Source organism: Conger conger, chromosome 11 (assembly GCF_963514075.1).
Source record: "Conger conger chromosome 11, fConCon1.1, whole genome shotgun sequence".
NCBI classification, from domain to species: domain Eukaryota; kingdom Metazoa; phylum Chordata; class Actinopteri; order Anguilliformes; family Congridae; genus Conger; species Conger conger.
This window is the reverse complement of record NC_083770.1, coordinates 9623180-9639428: the sequence shown is the minus strand read 5'-3', so window position 1 is coordinate 9639428 and position 16249 is coordinate 9623180. Positions and strand designations below refer to the sequence as shown.

Genomic DNA, 16249 nt, shown 5'->3' with positions numbered 1-16249 from the left:
TGCCGCCCCGACAGGCACCGATGACCTTCTGGCCACAGCGCCTGCTTGTCGCTTCTGTAATGGAGGCTTTGAACATGGCCCACTCAGCCGGTGGCTTGTGAGTATCCCCACACCCGCCCGGCACCTCTCACCCTGAGAAACTCCAGAAAAGAACAGAGTCCAGCCCCTCTCCAGGAGTTTGGTTCCGGAACCAGTGCTGTGCGTAGAGGTGAGCCCAACTATATTTAGTTGGTACCGCTCTGCCTCACGCACTAGCTCCGGTTCCTTCCCCACCAAAGAGGTTATGTTCCACGTACCCAGAACTAGTCTGTGACCCCGAGGATCAGCACGCCCGGATCCCTGCCTTTGCCTACTGCCCGTTGGGCAAAGCACCCGACTCCGATGCCGACCCCTGCAGGTGGTGATCCCACAGGGCGGTGGCCCCACGTGACCAATTCGGGCTGTGCCAGACGCACGCCGACGAGCTCCCCTCCCGGGTCTGGCTCCAGAAGGGGGCCCCAGTTTCCCTTTTCCAGACGAGGTAACTGGGTTCTCATGTGACCGTATCATGGAGTCCTTGAATCGCTCTTAGTCTGGCCCCTCCCCCAGGACAAATTTGCCTTGGGAGACCCTACTGGGGGCTAGCTAGTGCCCCTGACAACATAGCTCCCAGGATCACCGGGACACACAAACCCCTCCACCACGTTAAGGTGGCGATTCCTTGGAGAGGAAATGTAGCTAGTAGTGTATTCACCAGGCAATGGGCTGGAGTTTCAACACAGGCTACGACCAACACAAGATTATTTTGCCCATTTCGCCTCAAAAAATGTTGCTCCCGTTTTTTGGTTTTCTTCTAGTTCCGCTCAAATGTCGATGGGCCAGAATTTTAAGATGTGACCAGACTCTGTGGGTACAAATCACTTCCTAGCCCAGCTCACTGGCTCAGATGAGAATGTTACAGAAACACTAAAAAACATTTGAATGTTGTGTCAGTAACCTCACGAAAATGCTAAAATCAAATGTCAAAAATGAAATGAATGTCAAAAGTAACATTTGTTTCACTAATATGATTCATGTTGGAATTACATCCCCTTTTATACATTCCCTTCAGCTTCTCAGCTGTTTCTGATGAGTCAGGTGTACTCAATTGCTTCCTTAGTGCAGGTATAAGAAAGCTTTCAGTTTGTTGACCTATTTGATTGCCTTTGGAGTCTGTTATTTGTGTTTGTCAAAATGAGTCCCATAGTTGTGCCAGTGACAGTCAATGAAGCCATTGTGAGGCTGACAAATAAGAAAAAAAAACAGGCAGACATGAAAATATTTGATGATACACAGTGAGCGGGGAGAGAGAGAATAGTATTACCAGATCCCCCTTACATCGACATGACAACAGTTTATACAGACATTGTGTGTTGTCTTGTCAAGTCTAAGCCTTCTGCCATCACCTCTGCTAGTGCTAAAGTGCATGTAAGACATCCCTGTCTGTAAGGTGACCCCCAAGCTTTAAATAATGTACGGCTCCACAGACTTTAAGATAAAGTTTTCCCTGAAAGTCTCATTTTTCACTTGGCTTTCTCTTCTGGTCACATGACTCAGGATGCAGCAGTAATTTTTCATGAGCCTGCAGTGAGTAGCTTGGGGAGGTGAGTGTCAGCGACCGCTTGTAGTGCCAAGCCAGTACCCAGTGTCCCACGCGCGCCTGTTGACTCCTCATGGGTGGCAGGTTGCCCTGGCGTCACAGGTCAGATTAATTGCGTTTCATCCCGAATCAAGGAAATCGGTTAAAGTTACCGGGCGCCGAATGAATAAAACATGCCCTCGAAAAAGAAAAAAACCACAAGGACAGAGGAAACCGAAGAGGCGGATGATGATGTGGATGAGCCTCGGTCGAAACCCAAGCGCAGGAGCAAATCAGTTGCCAAAGAGAAGAAGAAGAGGAACTCCAGAGAGGAAGACTCTGAATCGGAGACACAAGAATACAACGAGAAAGGAAGCAGAAAAAAGGAGGATACTGACAGGAAGCTAAAGGAGAAGAAGAAGAAGAAGAAGAAAGACTCGGGAGAAGACTCAGAGCCAGAGACCCCTGAACCCAAGAAAAAAAGAAAAGGGGATGCCAATGGGAAGCTAAAGGGAAAAAATAAGAAAAACTCAGAAGAGGAGGAAGGAGAGTATGATGAGGTGTCTAGTGAAGACTCAGATAGCCAGAAACAGCGCAACAGAAATGACTCCAAGACTAGGCACAAGAAGGAGAGAGATGAGGATGATGAAGAAGTGAACCAGATCACCAAAAAGATCAGGAAGAAAAAGTCATCTACTGAGAGAAACCAGGAGGACATCATGGCCAAAGACAAGAAGGGCAAAAAGTCCAAGAAGGAGTCGGATGAGGAGGAGGTCCCGGAGGAAGAGGAGGAGGACAGCGACAAAAAGAAAAAGGGAAAGAAGGGTAAAAAAGACAGCGAAGAGGACAACAAGAAAGGTAAAGGCAAGAAGTCCAAAACAAAGCAAGAGAACTACGTAGAAATCTATGAGAACGAGCTGAAGAATTATGTGGAAACGACAGAGGGATATGAGGATGAGTACCACAAGAAGAAAGGTATGGTCTCAGTGATTTAGTTCCCCCGTACCAGGATATGCTGGATGAGTCTAGTGTTTCATATGAGTAGCACACAATTAAGCCTGTTTTGGTTTCGATAGCATCTATTTATTTAGTGGAGCAGAATTATGTTTTGTTGTTGTCATGCAAGCCTCATTATTTTTGAGTAGATGGAAATGGTGAGTCATGATGTTAAGTTGCATATCAATAATTGACTGTTTATAGGTCATACCAGAGTTTTTTTTTTTTTTTTCTAAAGTTGACAAAGCATAAACTAGTTTAGTTCACTGGTAATGTTTTTCTCAAGTAGGTAGTACAAAATGATGCCCGATAATCGATGCTATCAGTGCTAAAGAAACTCGTTGTGAATGCAGTGGGGTTTTTGCGTATTATATGGAAAGGCTTTGATTCTCTGCTTTTGTTTTGAAGAAAACTGAATTTTGAGAGGTTTCAAGTCCAAATAAGTGTTTCCCTTGTTCTATCATTCTATCATTATGTGCATTCTATCAGTTTCTGTTTCTAACACAAAAAAACAAAACTATTACTAGTATGAGTATTAATGGTGTACTGTATAGTATGCGAAGAAGTATGTATTCAAATCTAAATCATGCATTTTGTGACCTTATGAGGGGTTTTAAAACTGGCCAAGCATGCCTGAAAAACATTTCTTTTTTAAATTATGAAAAATAGAATCCTGCTAACTTAGCAGTTTTATCTGCATTAATTCAGTCATTTCAACCATCTAGGCAAGATTGAGAGAGCCAGCTTCAGAGCTTATGGCCAAGACATCAGATAAACAAGATGTTTAAAAACAGTTTATTATTATTACAGTATTTATGGATACTTGCTGAAAACACGCCTGGTCATAGGATAGGAGGGGATGTGGAAATCTCTTTGAGATCTCAGGAATTAACTGGGGTGTTTGTGAAATCTGTTTATTCGCTGGTATCTATTACTTGTGAGATGATAATTTAATTAAGTTCCGAAAATGGCTATAGAAGCCTTAGCTATGTGGTATATGAGAGATGACTGCATGTTCCGCTATGTTCAGCTCATACCAGCAGCAGTTAAGGGAGCTTAGTCTCAGCAATGGAAGACTGTAGACAATGTGGTCTACTGCGTGCCTCCATTTTTTCATGCCATTCAAAGAAGCCTGTGTCCCAGTGTATAACTTTAACAGGCAAGGTAGCAAACCACTGAATCTACTTTACACAATGTTCTCCATCAATAGCACCTGGGGGGTGGGCCCTCCTGGAAACCAAAACAATATGCTTAAGCCTCCGGGCATTTGGATAATTCATACCTAATTTACTATGAATAAATAAATTCAAGCAATATAATGATTATATTGTAACTTAAGTTTTAATTTTATTTACAGCGAAAGTAGGGGCTTATGCAGTTTTGAAAAGTAAGGAAATGAGGCCCATTGTGTTTTGCCTTGTTAGATGATATTAGCAAATCAATTTATTAAGGAACATTTGTAGGCCATTCATTGAAATAATTATTGTACACTGAGTAAGTATTATCATATAAAGCACTATAATACAAATAAAAAGAGCTAAAATTAAAATAATGTACTTGGTAATGACTGTAATTCAAGAGTAATTACTTGGTAACATGGAAGTAATGACTTGTAATGACAAAGTAATGGCTGGTGATTACTTTGTAATGACTGTAATTACAGAGTAATGACTGGCAATTAGTGTTCAATATGCAAGTAAAAGAAGCTGGAACACAGGAAATATGAAGTAATTACTGGTAATTAGTAATGACCAGTCATTACTCTGTATTTAATTTCCAGTAATTACTCTGCAATTACTGTAATACTGCAGTATTTTGACTGTAATTATTTGTCATTACCAAGTAATTTCTGTGTAATTAGCGGGCTGTAATTTAAAGGGGTATCGAATTATATGATAGATTGTAAGATTATCCAGTTTGTGAAGGAAGCTATGAATGATCTTGAACAACAAATCCATTTTATAATAGAATATGAGCAATAGCCTAGGTTTCCAACTGGAATTGGATTTCTAACCTCTCAAAATACAAAACCAATGCATTCATGCTGAATATATTAGTTAAACAAAAAATAGTGCAGAAATGATGCAGTATTACCTTCTTCAGGGAGATCTTCGCGACTACAGCTGCTGAATGAAACTTGGGATTATCAGTTTACTTGTCCTTAACATGAATCTTTGCATCTCATTTTCTCTTTTTCCTGTGCCTCAAATTAAACTCTACCTCTCTCCCTGTCTTTCCTTTTTCTATCACCCTCTTTCCCTCTATCTCTGCCCTTATTTCTATACTCTATAATTCAAGGTTCTTTTCAGGCATAATATGACCATGTTGTCAAAGCAGTCTACAACGAAAATTGTGATCTGGGGTACAGGATGGTGTGCGGATGTCCGCAGGGGGGCAGTGCAATGGGGCGGTGTTGTAAGCAGCCGTGCGTGCTGGGTATTGGGTACGCAATGGATCGCCACATACGGGTGCGCAAACATCACGGCTCTCTGGTGATGAGCAAACAACACAGCTGCCCATTGGCCACAACATGCCCTTCCACGGCAGCCCGTGCCCATCTCTGAATGCCAGTCTGTCTCCGTGTCTCTCACTGTCTCTCTCTCTTTCTCTCGGTCGCCTCATACACCCGCAGTGTATGAGGTGGTCACCATCACTGGAGATGAAAGAGGGGCAGGTACAGACGCCAATGTGTTTGTCACTTTCTTTGGAGACTATGGCATCACGCCCAAGGTGCACCTGGCCAGCAAGTGAGTCTCTTCATAGGTTTCATATGGCACTTACAGCACCGTGCATTACCTTCAGTGTGCTATATCTGAAGATGATAGATTTGAAGGATAATATAATCTCATATGCAAAACAGGCCAATCTCTGGGTGTAACATCCAAAGGAAAACAGAAACTGTAATTCAAATATATACACCTAGATTAGTTTTAATTAAGCACAAAGGTATCACTTAGCCATTGTCTCTAGCCACAAAAATTCACCCTAATCCTCCTAATGAATAGGTGTACTTGATATAACACATAGGCTATATTGTGTTACCAGAGATTCTGATGTAGTTTAATACAATTTATCTTAATGCTTAAGATTCAAATGTTCTATTACTATATGCCATTGAATGGTTTTATATAATTTAACTAATTCTTTGTTTTAACTGAAATTCACATTAAATACTGTTTGGGGAAATGACAATTATGGTTAATTTAACTCGATACTCTGCATTTCTCTCCAATCCAACAGCACTGAAAAGAGGTACTGGTTTTCCACTTACTACACAGTAGAGGTGGTATTAAAACAGGGCTATACTTACCCCACCCTGCGTTTTGAATGGTGCTAGCATGCATGCTATTCTAGAACATTTTACCATGGTCACATTTGTAGCTCTTCCTAGATAGCTGTCTGGGGCTTTTGCTAGCAAGCTACCAACCAACTGCATGCATTTTCATGAAATGCTTTATGGCGCTATCTATGACATTGCACTATGGAAATACAATGCAGTTGTCTGGTTTGCTTGGTGTGGTATCTCTGATGTAATATATTTGCTATCAGAAACTAAATAACCAATATAGGGTTTTGACAGATGTTCTCTTAGCAAACTCTATAACATTTAGCTACACACTTTGCTTAAATTGAAACTTGCCTGCATCATGATTTACATACTACTTTGCCACAGTGACAGTGATTTATCCAACCATCAGTGTACAAATCAAAAAGTGCACAGTCTATCTGAAAGCAGAGAAAAACAAATCTAAACTGCAATAAAGACTGGCTTCACAAACGATAGCTTATGTTATGAGGAATAATGCTGTAGGATAAGCTGTTTTTTGGAAGGAAAGCAACTTAATAAACCAAACATTGAGACAAAATTAAATAAAAGCTATGAAAATGTAATTTGCATATATTACAGTGCAATTTTGAATTCACTTTTAAATGTAATAAATTAGAATCCAAAGCATTGTCAATAAAGGATCAATCATACTGGGAACTGGTCTGTCAATTATGTAAGGAAAAGAAGGAAACCACAGAGTCTGCGTATTGAAATGAATAATGAGCAACATGGTAAAATTACAGAGCAAGCATGAACACGCGGCTAAGTGATGAATGCAATGTGTTGCCCGTGGCTGTATGGAAATGCATAACATAGTAGATCTTCCATTATTAAAAACAGTTATACAATATCATGCTGCTTCCAGTAAGGTTTTTATAATTTGGGAACTAAACGATTTAAATGAGTCTACTATGCATAGCATTCCATACTGGCTTTCCCATTTCCTATGCCATTGACAAAAGAATGGAATGGTATGTGTAGTTTTTGGTGTATGCAATTCAAATGTCACGGGAATAAAATATGTGAACTTTTCCTCCAGTTTATTATGGCATTAAGACTATGCTCCAGTTCTGCTTCGTATGCAATTTTTGAACCAGAACCTTTTCCAGATTTTTGTTGTCTCACTGTGAAGCTCTTAACACCATATTCATTGTAAACAGGAAAAAAGTTCACATTTTTTCAGTGTGCCACCAATCGACTTTGTTCTCCTTTGATATAAGGTAAATTGGAAATGTAGACACCCATAGGTTGTCACTCAAAATGGCTCTTTAGTCAGAAAGAAAACAATATCAGTTATTACTGTGTTGGGGACAACTGATTCTGAAAGGATATTTAATTAAGTAAATAATTTCAATAAGGTAAGTTTCAGTTGTGTGTTTTTTGTGTCTAGTACAATCCCTCAGGATGGTGATTGACAATAATGCAACATTTTGGAATTGAAATGGATTTTGAGACACACTTGTGTCTAAATTGCATTATTTCCAAAGTTTGCTTGTGGGTTTATCACACTTTTTAATCATACATTTCACATCTTTGTTGTCATCTGTACATTTCTATAACAGTGCTTTATGTACATTTTTATATACTTATTTTACTAGCAATATAAGTCTACACATTACAGTCTACACATGTATCATGCTTGTGTAAACTATGTTTGAAATTATATGAAGTGATCTATAGAAAATATATACCTCCTCCTTAATGAGTAACGCTTGTTGGGGGTCCATTAAATATAGCTGCGCTGGAAAAATGTTGCAAGTTTTTGGGGAGCAGCATAATAAAATTAAAACAGTGCCTCCCAACCTGTGTGCAGGAAAATATATTGGAGCGCAGTCATATTTATGACTTCAGGGAGAGCGTTAACAAGGGGGAGGCATACTGTAAAACGAAACTCATTAAATGTGTTTCTTCCAACATGTTAGGTTATAACTGACCCACAGATTGTGTTAGGAATCCATAATACATGCAACCAAACATTTTCCCTGGGTTTTATCTGTTTATGATGTGAAGCCTATGGAGCTAGTTCAGGCAGACAACTCAAGAAGCACCGTCCACTCACATGATGCTTACGTCTTAATGGGAGGGGCTATTTAAACCAACTCATCTGCATGTTGCTGCCATTGCCCGGCCTGACTCATTCTGCTGCTATTGCCCTGCTTGACTCATTCTGCATGTGGCCATTACCCTGCCTGACTCATTCTGCTGCTGTTGCCCTGCCTGACTCATTCTGCATGTTGCTATTGCCCTGCCTGACTCATTCTGCTGCTATTGCCCTGCCTGACTCATTCTGCTGCCATTGCCCTGCCTGACTCATTCTGCATGCTGCTATTGCCCTGCCTGACTCATTCTGCATGTTGCTATTGCCCTGCCTGACTCATTCTGCTGCTATTGCCCTGCCTGACTCATTCTGCTGCCATTGCCCTGCCTGACTCATTCTGCATGCTGCTATTGCCCTGCCTCACTCATTCTGCTGCTATTGCCCTGCCTCACTCATTCTGCTGCTATTGCCCTGCCTCACTCATTCTGCTGCTATTGCCCTGCCTGACTCATTCTGCATGCTGCTATTGCCCTGCCTCACTCATTCTGCTGCTATTGCCCTGCCTCACTCATTCTGCTGCTATTGCCCTGCCTGACTCATTCTGCTGCCATTGCCCTGCCTGACTCATTCTGCTGCTATTGCCCTGCCTGACTCATTCTGCATGTGGCCATTACCCTGCCTGACTCATTCTGCATGTGGCCATTACCCTGCCTGACTCATCCTGCTTGTTGCTATTGCCCTGCCTGACTCATTCTGCATGTGGCCATTACCCTGCCTGACTCATTCTGCATGTTGCCATTGCCCTGCCTGACTCATTCTGCATGTTGCTATTGCCCTGCCTGACTCATTCTGCATGCTGCTGCAGTGCTCGTTGGCATGCTGTTTGGCAATATTTATTAACCTCAATAAACATCGCTTAATTCATTGTGAGTTGTCTGACTGAGCACCAGTTGCCTGTAAGTATTAAGCAGCAAATAATAGGTTTAAATGTGAGTCAGTGCGAATGGCAAACTTCAGCTTACCAATCTTTGTTGAGGCTGCATATTTTATTCAGAGCCTGTACACTGTGTAGAGGGTTTCCCTATAAGAAGTTGCAGAAGGGTAATGCCATTCATAGCACATTATGCTTTGGTTATAGAATCACTAATGATGAAGCTAGCTCAGTATTCCTCTGTATTAAGATCCTGTGCATTTTCTGGGTGATCCATATCTGTTTTGGGTGAAAAAGAAATCTCTTTACAAACCATTAATTACATATTTCTCATTTCAGAAACAGAACGGCATTTGAGAAAAATAAAACTGATGTTTTCAGAGTCAAAACAAATAATGTTGGACCAATCTATAAAATAAGGTATGCTGCTCAGAGAATGTTTGACTTCTAAAGTGAATATATCCTCCCAAGACCCAGCAAGTCATTTTTGAGTCTCTGGTCTTCTCAAGAGGACTATGATAAGACCTACCCTACAATATTATAACATTAAATACAAATGAATTCAAGAATATAAAAAATAACTGAAACATGGTTTTCTTATCCAAGACACATGTAATGTGTCAAAAATGTGAATACTTTTTTCCGCTGGGTGTCGGGGGATATAACAAATATCGCCTATGTTTAGTATTTTGATATTCATGCACAGGCCTAGGTTAAATCAGCATGGAATTATTTTTCCTTAATTAGGAGAGACAGAACTTTCAATCCTGAAAAGACAAAAAGTTGTTGAATGCGAATGTCTAGATTCAAAAGGATTTCCAATTAAGAAACTTGTTTCTTTAGAGATATTTTTTTGGTTTTGGATCTTCTGGTTAAATATTAGCTTACTGAAATCGCTAGGCATGCATATATAGCCAGTTGTGCACTGTCATTGGTTGCACAATGCCCACACGGCAGCATTCATTCTGATGCAAGCTGGTGATGTCATGTCACGTGGTTCCCGTCTCCCGCAGGATTGGACACGATAACACAGGGATGAGTTCCGGATGGTTCCTGGACCGGGTGGTGGTGACGGACATGAGCCGGCCCCATCTGCGCTTCTACTTCTCCTGTAACAACTGGCTGAGCAAAGAAGAAGGCGATTGCCTTTTCGTGCGTGACCTGCTGGGCACCCTGGACCCCATGGATATGCCAAAATGTAGGTGGATTACGTAAAGCGGAGCTTCACAGAACACAGTACCGCTTTTAGCCATTTCGAAACAAAGTTATTGTACATTATAATGTGAGTCCAGGCCAACCAAAGTGTTGTTAACCCCTAAATAAACATCACTCAAAAGTGTTTAACTTCAACCTGGATTGATTACTGGGTGACTCACCCAGTAAAGGCTCTGTTTCCTTTTTATTGCATGGGTTGGCCCCATGGCCCAGAACCAAATTCCCAGCATGCTTGTGCCAACGGTAAATGCTAGCCATGCAGGGCAACACATAATTGGTGGTACTACCACCCCGGGCTAAGGAGGAAGTCAGCAGGAATCGTTACTGTCTGGCAACCCGATACCTGATCTTGAACTCAAAATATATGTATCTGTGCTCTTATTGAGAGCCTTTCCTTATTGAGCCACTCCAGGGCCCTGCTTTACTTCACATGCTACATTACAGCTAATTAGCTGACACTTTTATCAAAAGCGATTTACAGTTCATTAGACTAAGCAGGGTAAAATCCCCCCTGGAACAATGTGGGGTGAAGGGCCTGGCTCATAGCCCCAACAGCTGCACAGATCTTATTGTGGCTACACCGGGGCTCAGACCACCACCAACCGGGTCCCACTCACGTACAGTACTGTGCAAAAGTCTTCGGCACCTGTATAACATTCTGTACAGATAAGTTTCTTTCAGAAATAATACAATGAAAGATCCTAAATAAACGTTTTACATTACATTTTATTAATTCGGCAGAATAGTTAAAAACTGAATCAAATCAATATTTTTTGTGACCACCCTTCGGCGTTAAAACTGCATCACTTCTCTATGATAGCCAACGCTGTCCTGCAGTTCTATAAGACAATCAGCAGTTCTTCTGCAGACTTAGGTTGACTCCTGCCTTCTGATCTCAGACAGCCTTGATCAAGTATGTAAAAAGTAGTCAATTGCTTACAGTAATATGTTACTTTTTAAAATTAAATACAAAAATGTCTCTGTAAAATTAAATCTTTTGTAAAATGAATATTTGGAAATCTCAAATGTGTTCTTTTATACTAACACAAAAAATAAACCAACATATAATAAAGTCTAGGGTGCCTAAGACTTCTGCACAGTACTGTACCTTAGCCACTACGCTACAGGCCGCCCTTCCCACACAGTTAAAGACAAAGGCTCCTTAGTGTCAGACTGAAGGCTACCTTCAAAAGAAGAAGTGTTGTTGCAAAAGTCCTTTATGTTCAGAAAGAGAAAATGGTCTTAAAAGACAATGTCACCGTGAGTCACTAAACTGAGTGCTGTCTCGTTTTCAATGAGCACAACAGTTTTTTTGTCTTTCTTCTGAACAGTAACTCCACACGAGCAGAGTTACAAGATGTTTTGATGGAAATTGAATTAATGTGTGCAGTGATTCGATCTCTGCTCAATTGCCTCCACTAGCAGTTGTGCATTGAAGCATTTAGATTAATGTTCCTTGAAGCAAATGGCTACAGAGGGTGATAGACATCTTCACTGTAATTCCAAACCCTCCTGTTTAATGGAGCAATCTAATGTAACATTGAATGGGATACAAATAGCATGAAATTTTAACATGGTTACCTGCTATGCGGATATTCAGTTATTTTGCATTGGATAGCCATGGTATGGGAGCTTAGTTCATGGGCCGAAAGTAAGACAAACGTGCAAACATGCTCAGTCACATGCTGTATGTGACTCAAATCTTGACTACATAGAGCTTGTAATTCACAAGGTTGGGAGAGAATAGAGAATAGCTGTGTTATCCATAATGTATTTTTCAATCCACAGACAACAAATACATTGTGAGCGTCTTCACTCCGGATGTGAAGGGCAGTGGAACCGATGCTGATGTCTTCATTAATATTTTTGGAGAAAATGGTGATACAGGTCAGCCTTGTATTTCACAGACACTAGTCTGTTTGGAATATTTCTACATTATATCTATATCTTTGTCTTCTGTTTATATATCCAATATATACACTCAGTGATCATTTTATTAGGTACTGGGAAGTGCCTCCCTTTGCCCCAGAACAGCATACCTTGTTGACATGATAGCATGAGGCAGTCTGGCACCAACAATCATCCCACGGTCAAAGTCCCTTTGATCACATTTCTTCCCCATTCTGATGTTTGTTCTGAAGAACAATGCTACCTATTGACTATGTCTGCATGCTTTTATGCATTCAGTTGCTGTCACATGAATGGCTTATCAGATATTTACATTAATGAGCTGGTGTACTGGTGTACCTAAAGTGGTGCATACTCATTCTTGCCACACAAATTTATTACGGACCATCATTCCGCTGACACGTATTTCTCTTAACAACCGACCGTGAAGGGGAGAGGAGGCTGGACAATGACAAAGACAACTTTGAGCGTGCGTCTGAAGACAAGTTCACCCTTGAGGCTCCAAACTTGGGCAAAATCAGGAAGATCACCATCGGTCACAACAACAAGGGCACTTCTGCAGGCTGGTTTGTGGAAAAGGTACTGAGGTCTCCCAGCCTGAATCCCAGGGGCCTGGTTTACTCAGGCCTGAGCAAAACCGTTTAGCCCACGCAAAACCAATAACACGACCAATGACTGGTCATGGTATTGCTTTGCGCCAATCATTGGTTGTGTTACTAGCTTTGTGGGTGCTAACAGGTTTTGCGCATGCTGAGCTGAAGGTCTTAGTAAATCGGGCCCCAAGGCTCTTTAGATGGTTTTAAGCCTCAAGGCCAATATTGTGGTTTTGATGTTGGTTTCTATCTGTCTGATCTCAGTATTAGGCCCGGTTTCAATCACATTTTTCATTTCATTCACAATTAAATGCAGACATTGAATTTATTTTGCCATGGAGGAAAATGTCAATTTGCTAAATTAGAAAAGTTACGGACATTGTGGTTCAACATTGGCTGAATCCAGCCTTTCTTTTGAGAATAAAAATGATGATTACTCTGGGCTGGTTGAAATAATTGACGTGGAAGTTTAACTGAGAATAAGGAGGTAGAGTGGGATTGGAGACAGACAGCACCAGTGTTCTTGTATAATAAGTACATTGTGTAAACAAGTCTTAGGCTGACAAGGTACTTTCATGAACATGTAACTGCAGGTAACGTTATTTGATAGTGACACTTGTGAAACATGAGATGTGGAAGGTCTGGCAGGTATGCAAGCTATGTGCCCACAACTCCTCTGACACACACACACACACACACACACACACACACACACACACATACACACCCTATTAGGAGGTTGCCCCACCCCTTCACTAAATCATGAATGCAATAATGAGATGAGGTCATCTGGCCATAACAGTCATTCTATTCCACCTGTGATGAAGCACCAGGCTTCATTACCAGATTGGTTTTACTCAAGCTAATCATTATACAGAGCATGTAATGGTTATTCTTTGAATTATACCAGCACTCCAACTAGGTTTTTTTAAATGATCTAATTGAACTTATCCTATGTAAGTCATTGAACCTATATTTAGTAAAATGTTTCTGAAATACAGTGGTGGCCAAAATTATTAGAACACTTGGCATATTTAAGAGGTTTCAATTGTTTTTGTTGAATTGGCCATTAAAATACCCATAAAACAAATCAAATATCTACAAAGTCATCATTATGCTCTATAAACCATAGAATAGAGCCATCATAAGGAGATTTACATCATTTTCCATACAAAAAACAAGCCTATTTTCACTGTCAATGTCACACAATCATGTTCCTTCACAGAAGAAGCCAAATTACCAATGTAATCACTGTCAGGTGTGATCGTGGTTAAATTGATGGTGATGCAAGAGTCTTAGGACACAGCTGTGTGATTCTTTTGAATGTACAAGGCCTATCCTGCTCATTAAGTGATTGGTAACATCAGGGTTTTGTCACTGAGGCCACACCACCAATTGGTATAAATTCAAAGCCTCTAGAAGTAGTCTTGAAGCACATTTTGCTCTTTGAACATGGCTAAGGTGAAGAAGGAGCTAACGAGTGAGCAACGGGTTGGAATAAAGGCCCTTTTTGATGCTGGCTGGAGTTACCGGCCCATAGCCAAGGACTTGAGATGCAGTCCAAGCACTGTAAAGTACACTTTAGACCGCCATGATGCCACCAATTCACACCAGAACCGAAAGGGGAGAGGTAGAAAAAAGAAACTTTCAGACAGACAAGTGAAGCATCTCAAAATTCTCAGTCTTAAGGACCGAAGAAAGACCTCACGAGAACTGCGTGACGAGATCAACACCACAATGACTAATGGTGCAACAGTGTCTTCAAGAACTGTGCGTCGGAAACTGGGAGAAGAAGGACTTGTTGGCAGAATAGCAGCAAAGAAACCATTACTGAGAGAGAAAAATATAGTGAAACGCCAGAAATTTGCAAAAGAACACAAGAAATGGACAAAGGAAGATTGGTATAAAGTGTTGTGGACTGATGAGTCCAAGTTTGAACGGTTTGGCAACAAGCGAAGAGTATATGTTCGACGGAGGGAGGGGGAGAGATATAAAAATGAGTGTGTCTTGCCAATAGTTAAACACGGAGGGGGTAGTATTATGGTGTGGGGTGCCATTTCAGGTGACTTAGTGAAAATTGATGGCATCATGGATAAGAAAGTATACCACAACATTCTGGTGAGGCACGGAGTACCATCTGGGAGTCGTCTTATTGAGCCTGGATTTATTTTCCAAGAGCACAATGACCCTAAACATTCTTCTAACTATTGGCGGAACTACCTGCGACAGAAGGAATCTACTGGAATGATGGACTGGCCCCCTCAAAGTCCGGACCTCAACCCCATCGAGCAAATTTGGGGCGAGTTGGACAATAAACTGAACAGATCTATTGTACCTTGAAAGGAAAGCCTTTGGCTTGAGTTGCAGAAGGCATGGGATAACATTAGTGTTGAAGTTCTCAGGAAATATATTGACACTATTCCAGAGAGATGTGCTGCTGTAATTGCTGCAAAAGGTGGACATACCAAATATTAAAGTTAAAAGTGGATAAAAACAGTAGGACTCAATTCATCTGATATTTGTTGTGCTCAAAGCAACCATCTACATGTTTCATGAACATTATGAAATGAAATCATGTTTTGGAGGCAAGAAAAGGTCAATATTTTCTAATAATTTTGGCCACCACTGTATGTTGCTCAAATAGTGCACAGATTATATTTTTTCTCTTTTGAAGGCTTTTGGAGACTAAAGCACGTATATATCTTTATAATACACTTCCTATACATGGCCCCTCATAAGATCTATCTAACATCTTCATAGATTGTACATGGCACCTAAAACAAAGTTGTGATGCCTCCTTACTTGCATAGACTTAAAATTAACTTAAAAAAAAAAAATGGATACCTCAATCCATCCAAATAAAAAGTGAAAAAGTAGTTAGTCCTTAGAATTCAACTTAGTTTGACTCCATGTTGTAATTCCTATATCTGGCATTACCATGGTACATAGTGGAAATTGGTCTGAAAATAATGCTGATTATATATTAAATGAGAGATTGATTTCATGGAAAAAAAGTGCAGCAAGACAGGTTCTTTACCTTCAGCCCTCAATCAATTCAAATCGATTGTTCCAGACACTAATCCAGGCACTAATCTACGCATTTAATGCATATTTAAAAGGATTGCAGGTAGGCCTACAGAAGAATAATACTTTTTATTTGTGAAATCCCGTGAATTACAAGAAAAGTAGTCTTTGCAATAAGCTTGATACATTCTCAGGTTCTGAACCAGAGGCTTGGTTGTTATTGCCTCTCCTGCCCTTTCTCCAGGTGCTGGTAGACGACATGGGGAACAAGTCTCTGTACGAGTTCCCAGTGAACCGCTGGTTTGCCTTGGACGAGGATGACGGGAAGATCCAGAGAGATATACTGGTGGGGGGCAGTCAGCCCACAGGTGAGATCTCGGAGAGATACCACTAACCCTAAAACTCCTGGGAACACAACTACACTACACAGCCTTCAAAAGCCAGCACAGTTGTCCTGTGTAATCTGATGCATAATTGATTGTTTTACCTGACTTATCTCAGTTATGTAGCTACTGTGCATTTCGAATATGTTACGGGTTACTTTAACATCCTGAGATATAAGTCACAGAGGCGTTTGGGTCACGGCTCAGTTTTCAACTGCCAGATTTTGTTTTGATTA

General features: G+C 40.8%; 1 protein-coding gene across 1 annotated transcript in view; it reads left to right on the top strand.

The window, feature by feature from the left end:
- Nucleotides 1-1791: 1791 nt before the first annotated feature.
- Nucleotides 1792-16249, top strand: part of loxhd1b (lipoxygenase homology PLAT domains 1b) — a 51228-nt gene continuing 36770 nt past the window's right edge. The window contains exons 1-7 of the mRNA XM_061260532.1: nucleotides 1792-2572; nucleotides 5226-5340; nucleotides 9230-9310; nucleotides 9904-10088; nucleotides 11894-11992; nucleotides 12444-12592; nucleotides 15875-15998. Of these exons, the coding sequence (XP_061116516.1) occupies nucleotides 1792-2572; nucleotides 5226-5340; nucleotides 9230-9310; nucleotides 9904-10088; nucleotides 11894-11992; nucleotides 12444-12592; nucleotides 15875-15998 (1534 nt within the window). The remainder of the gene's footprint in view (nucleotides 2573-5225; nucleotides 5341-9229; nucleotides 9311-9903; nucleotides 10089-11893; nucleotides 11993-12443; nucleotides 12593-15874; nucleotides 15999-16249) is intronic.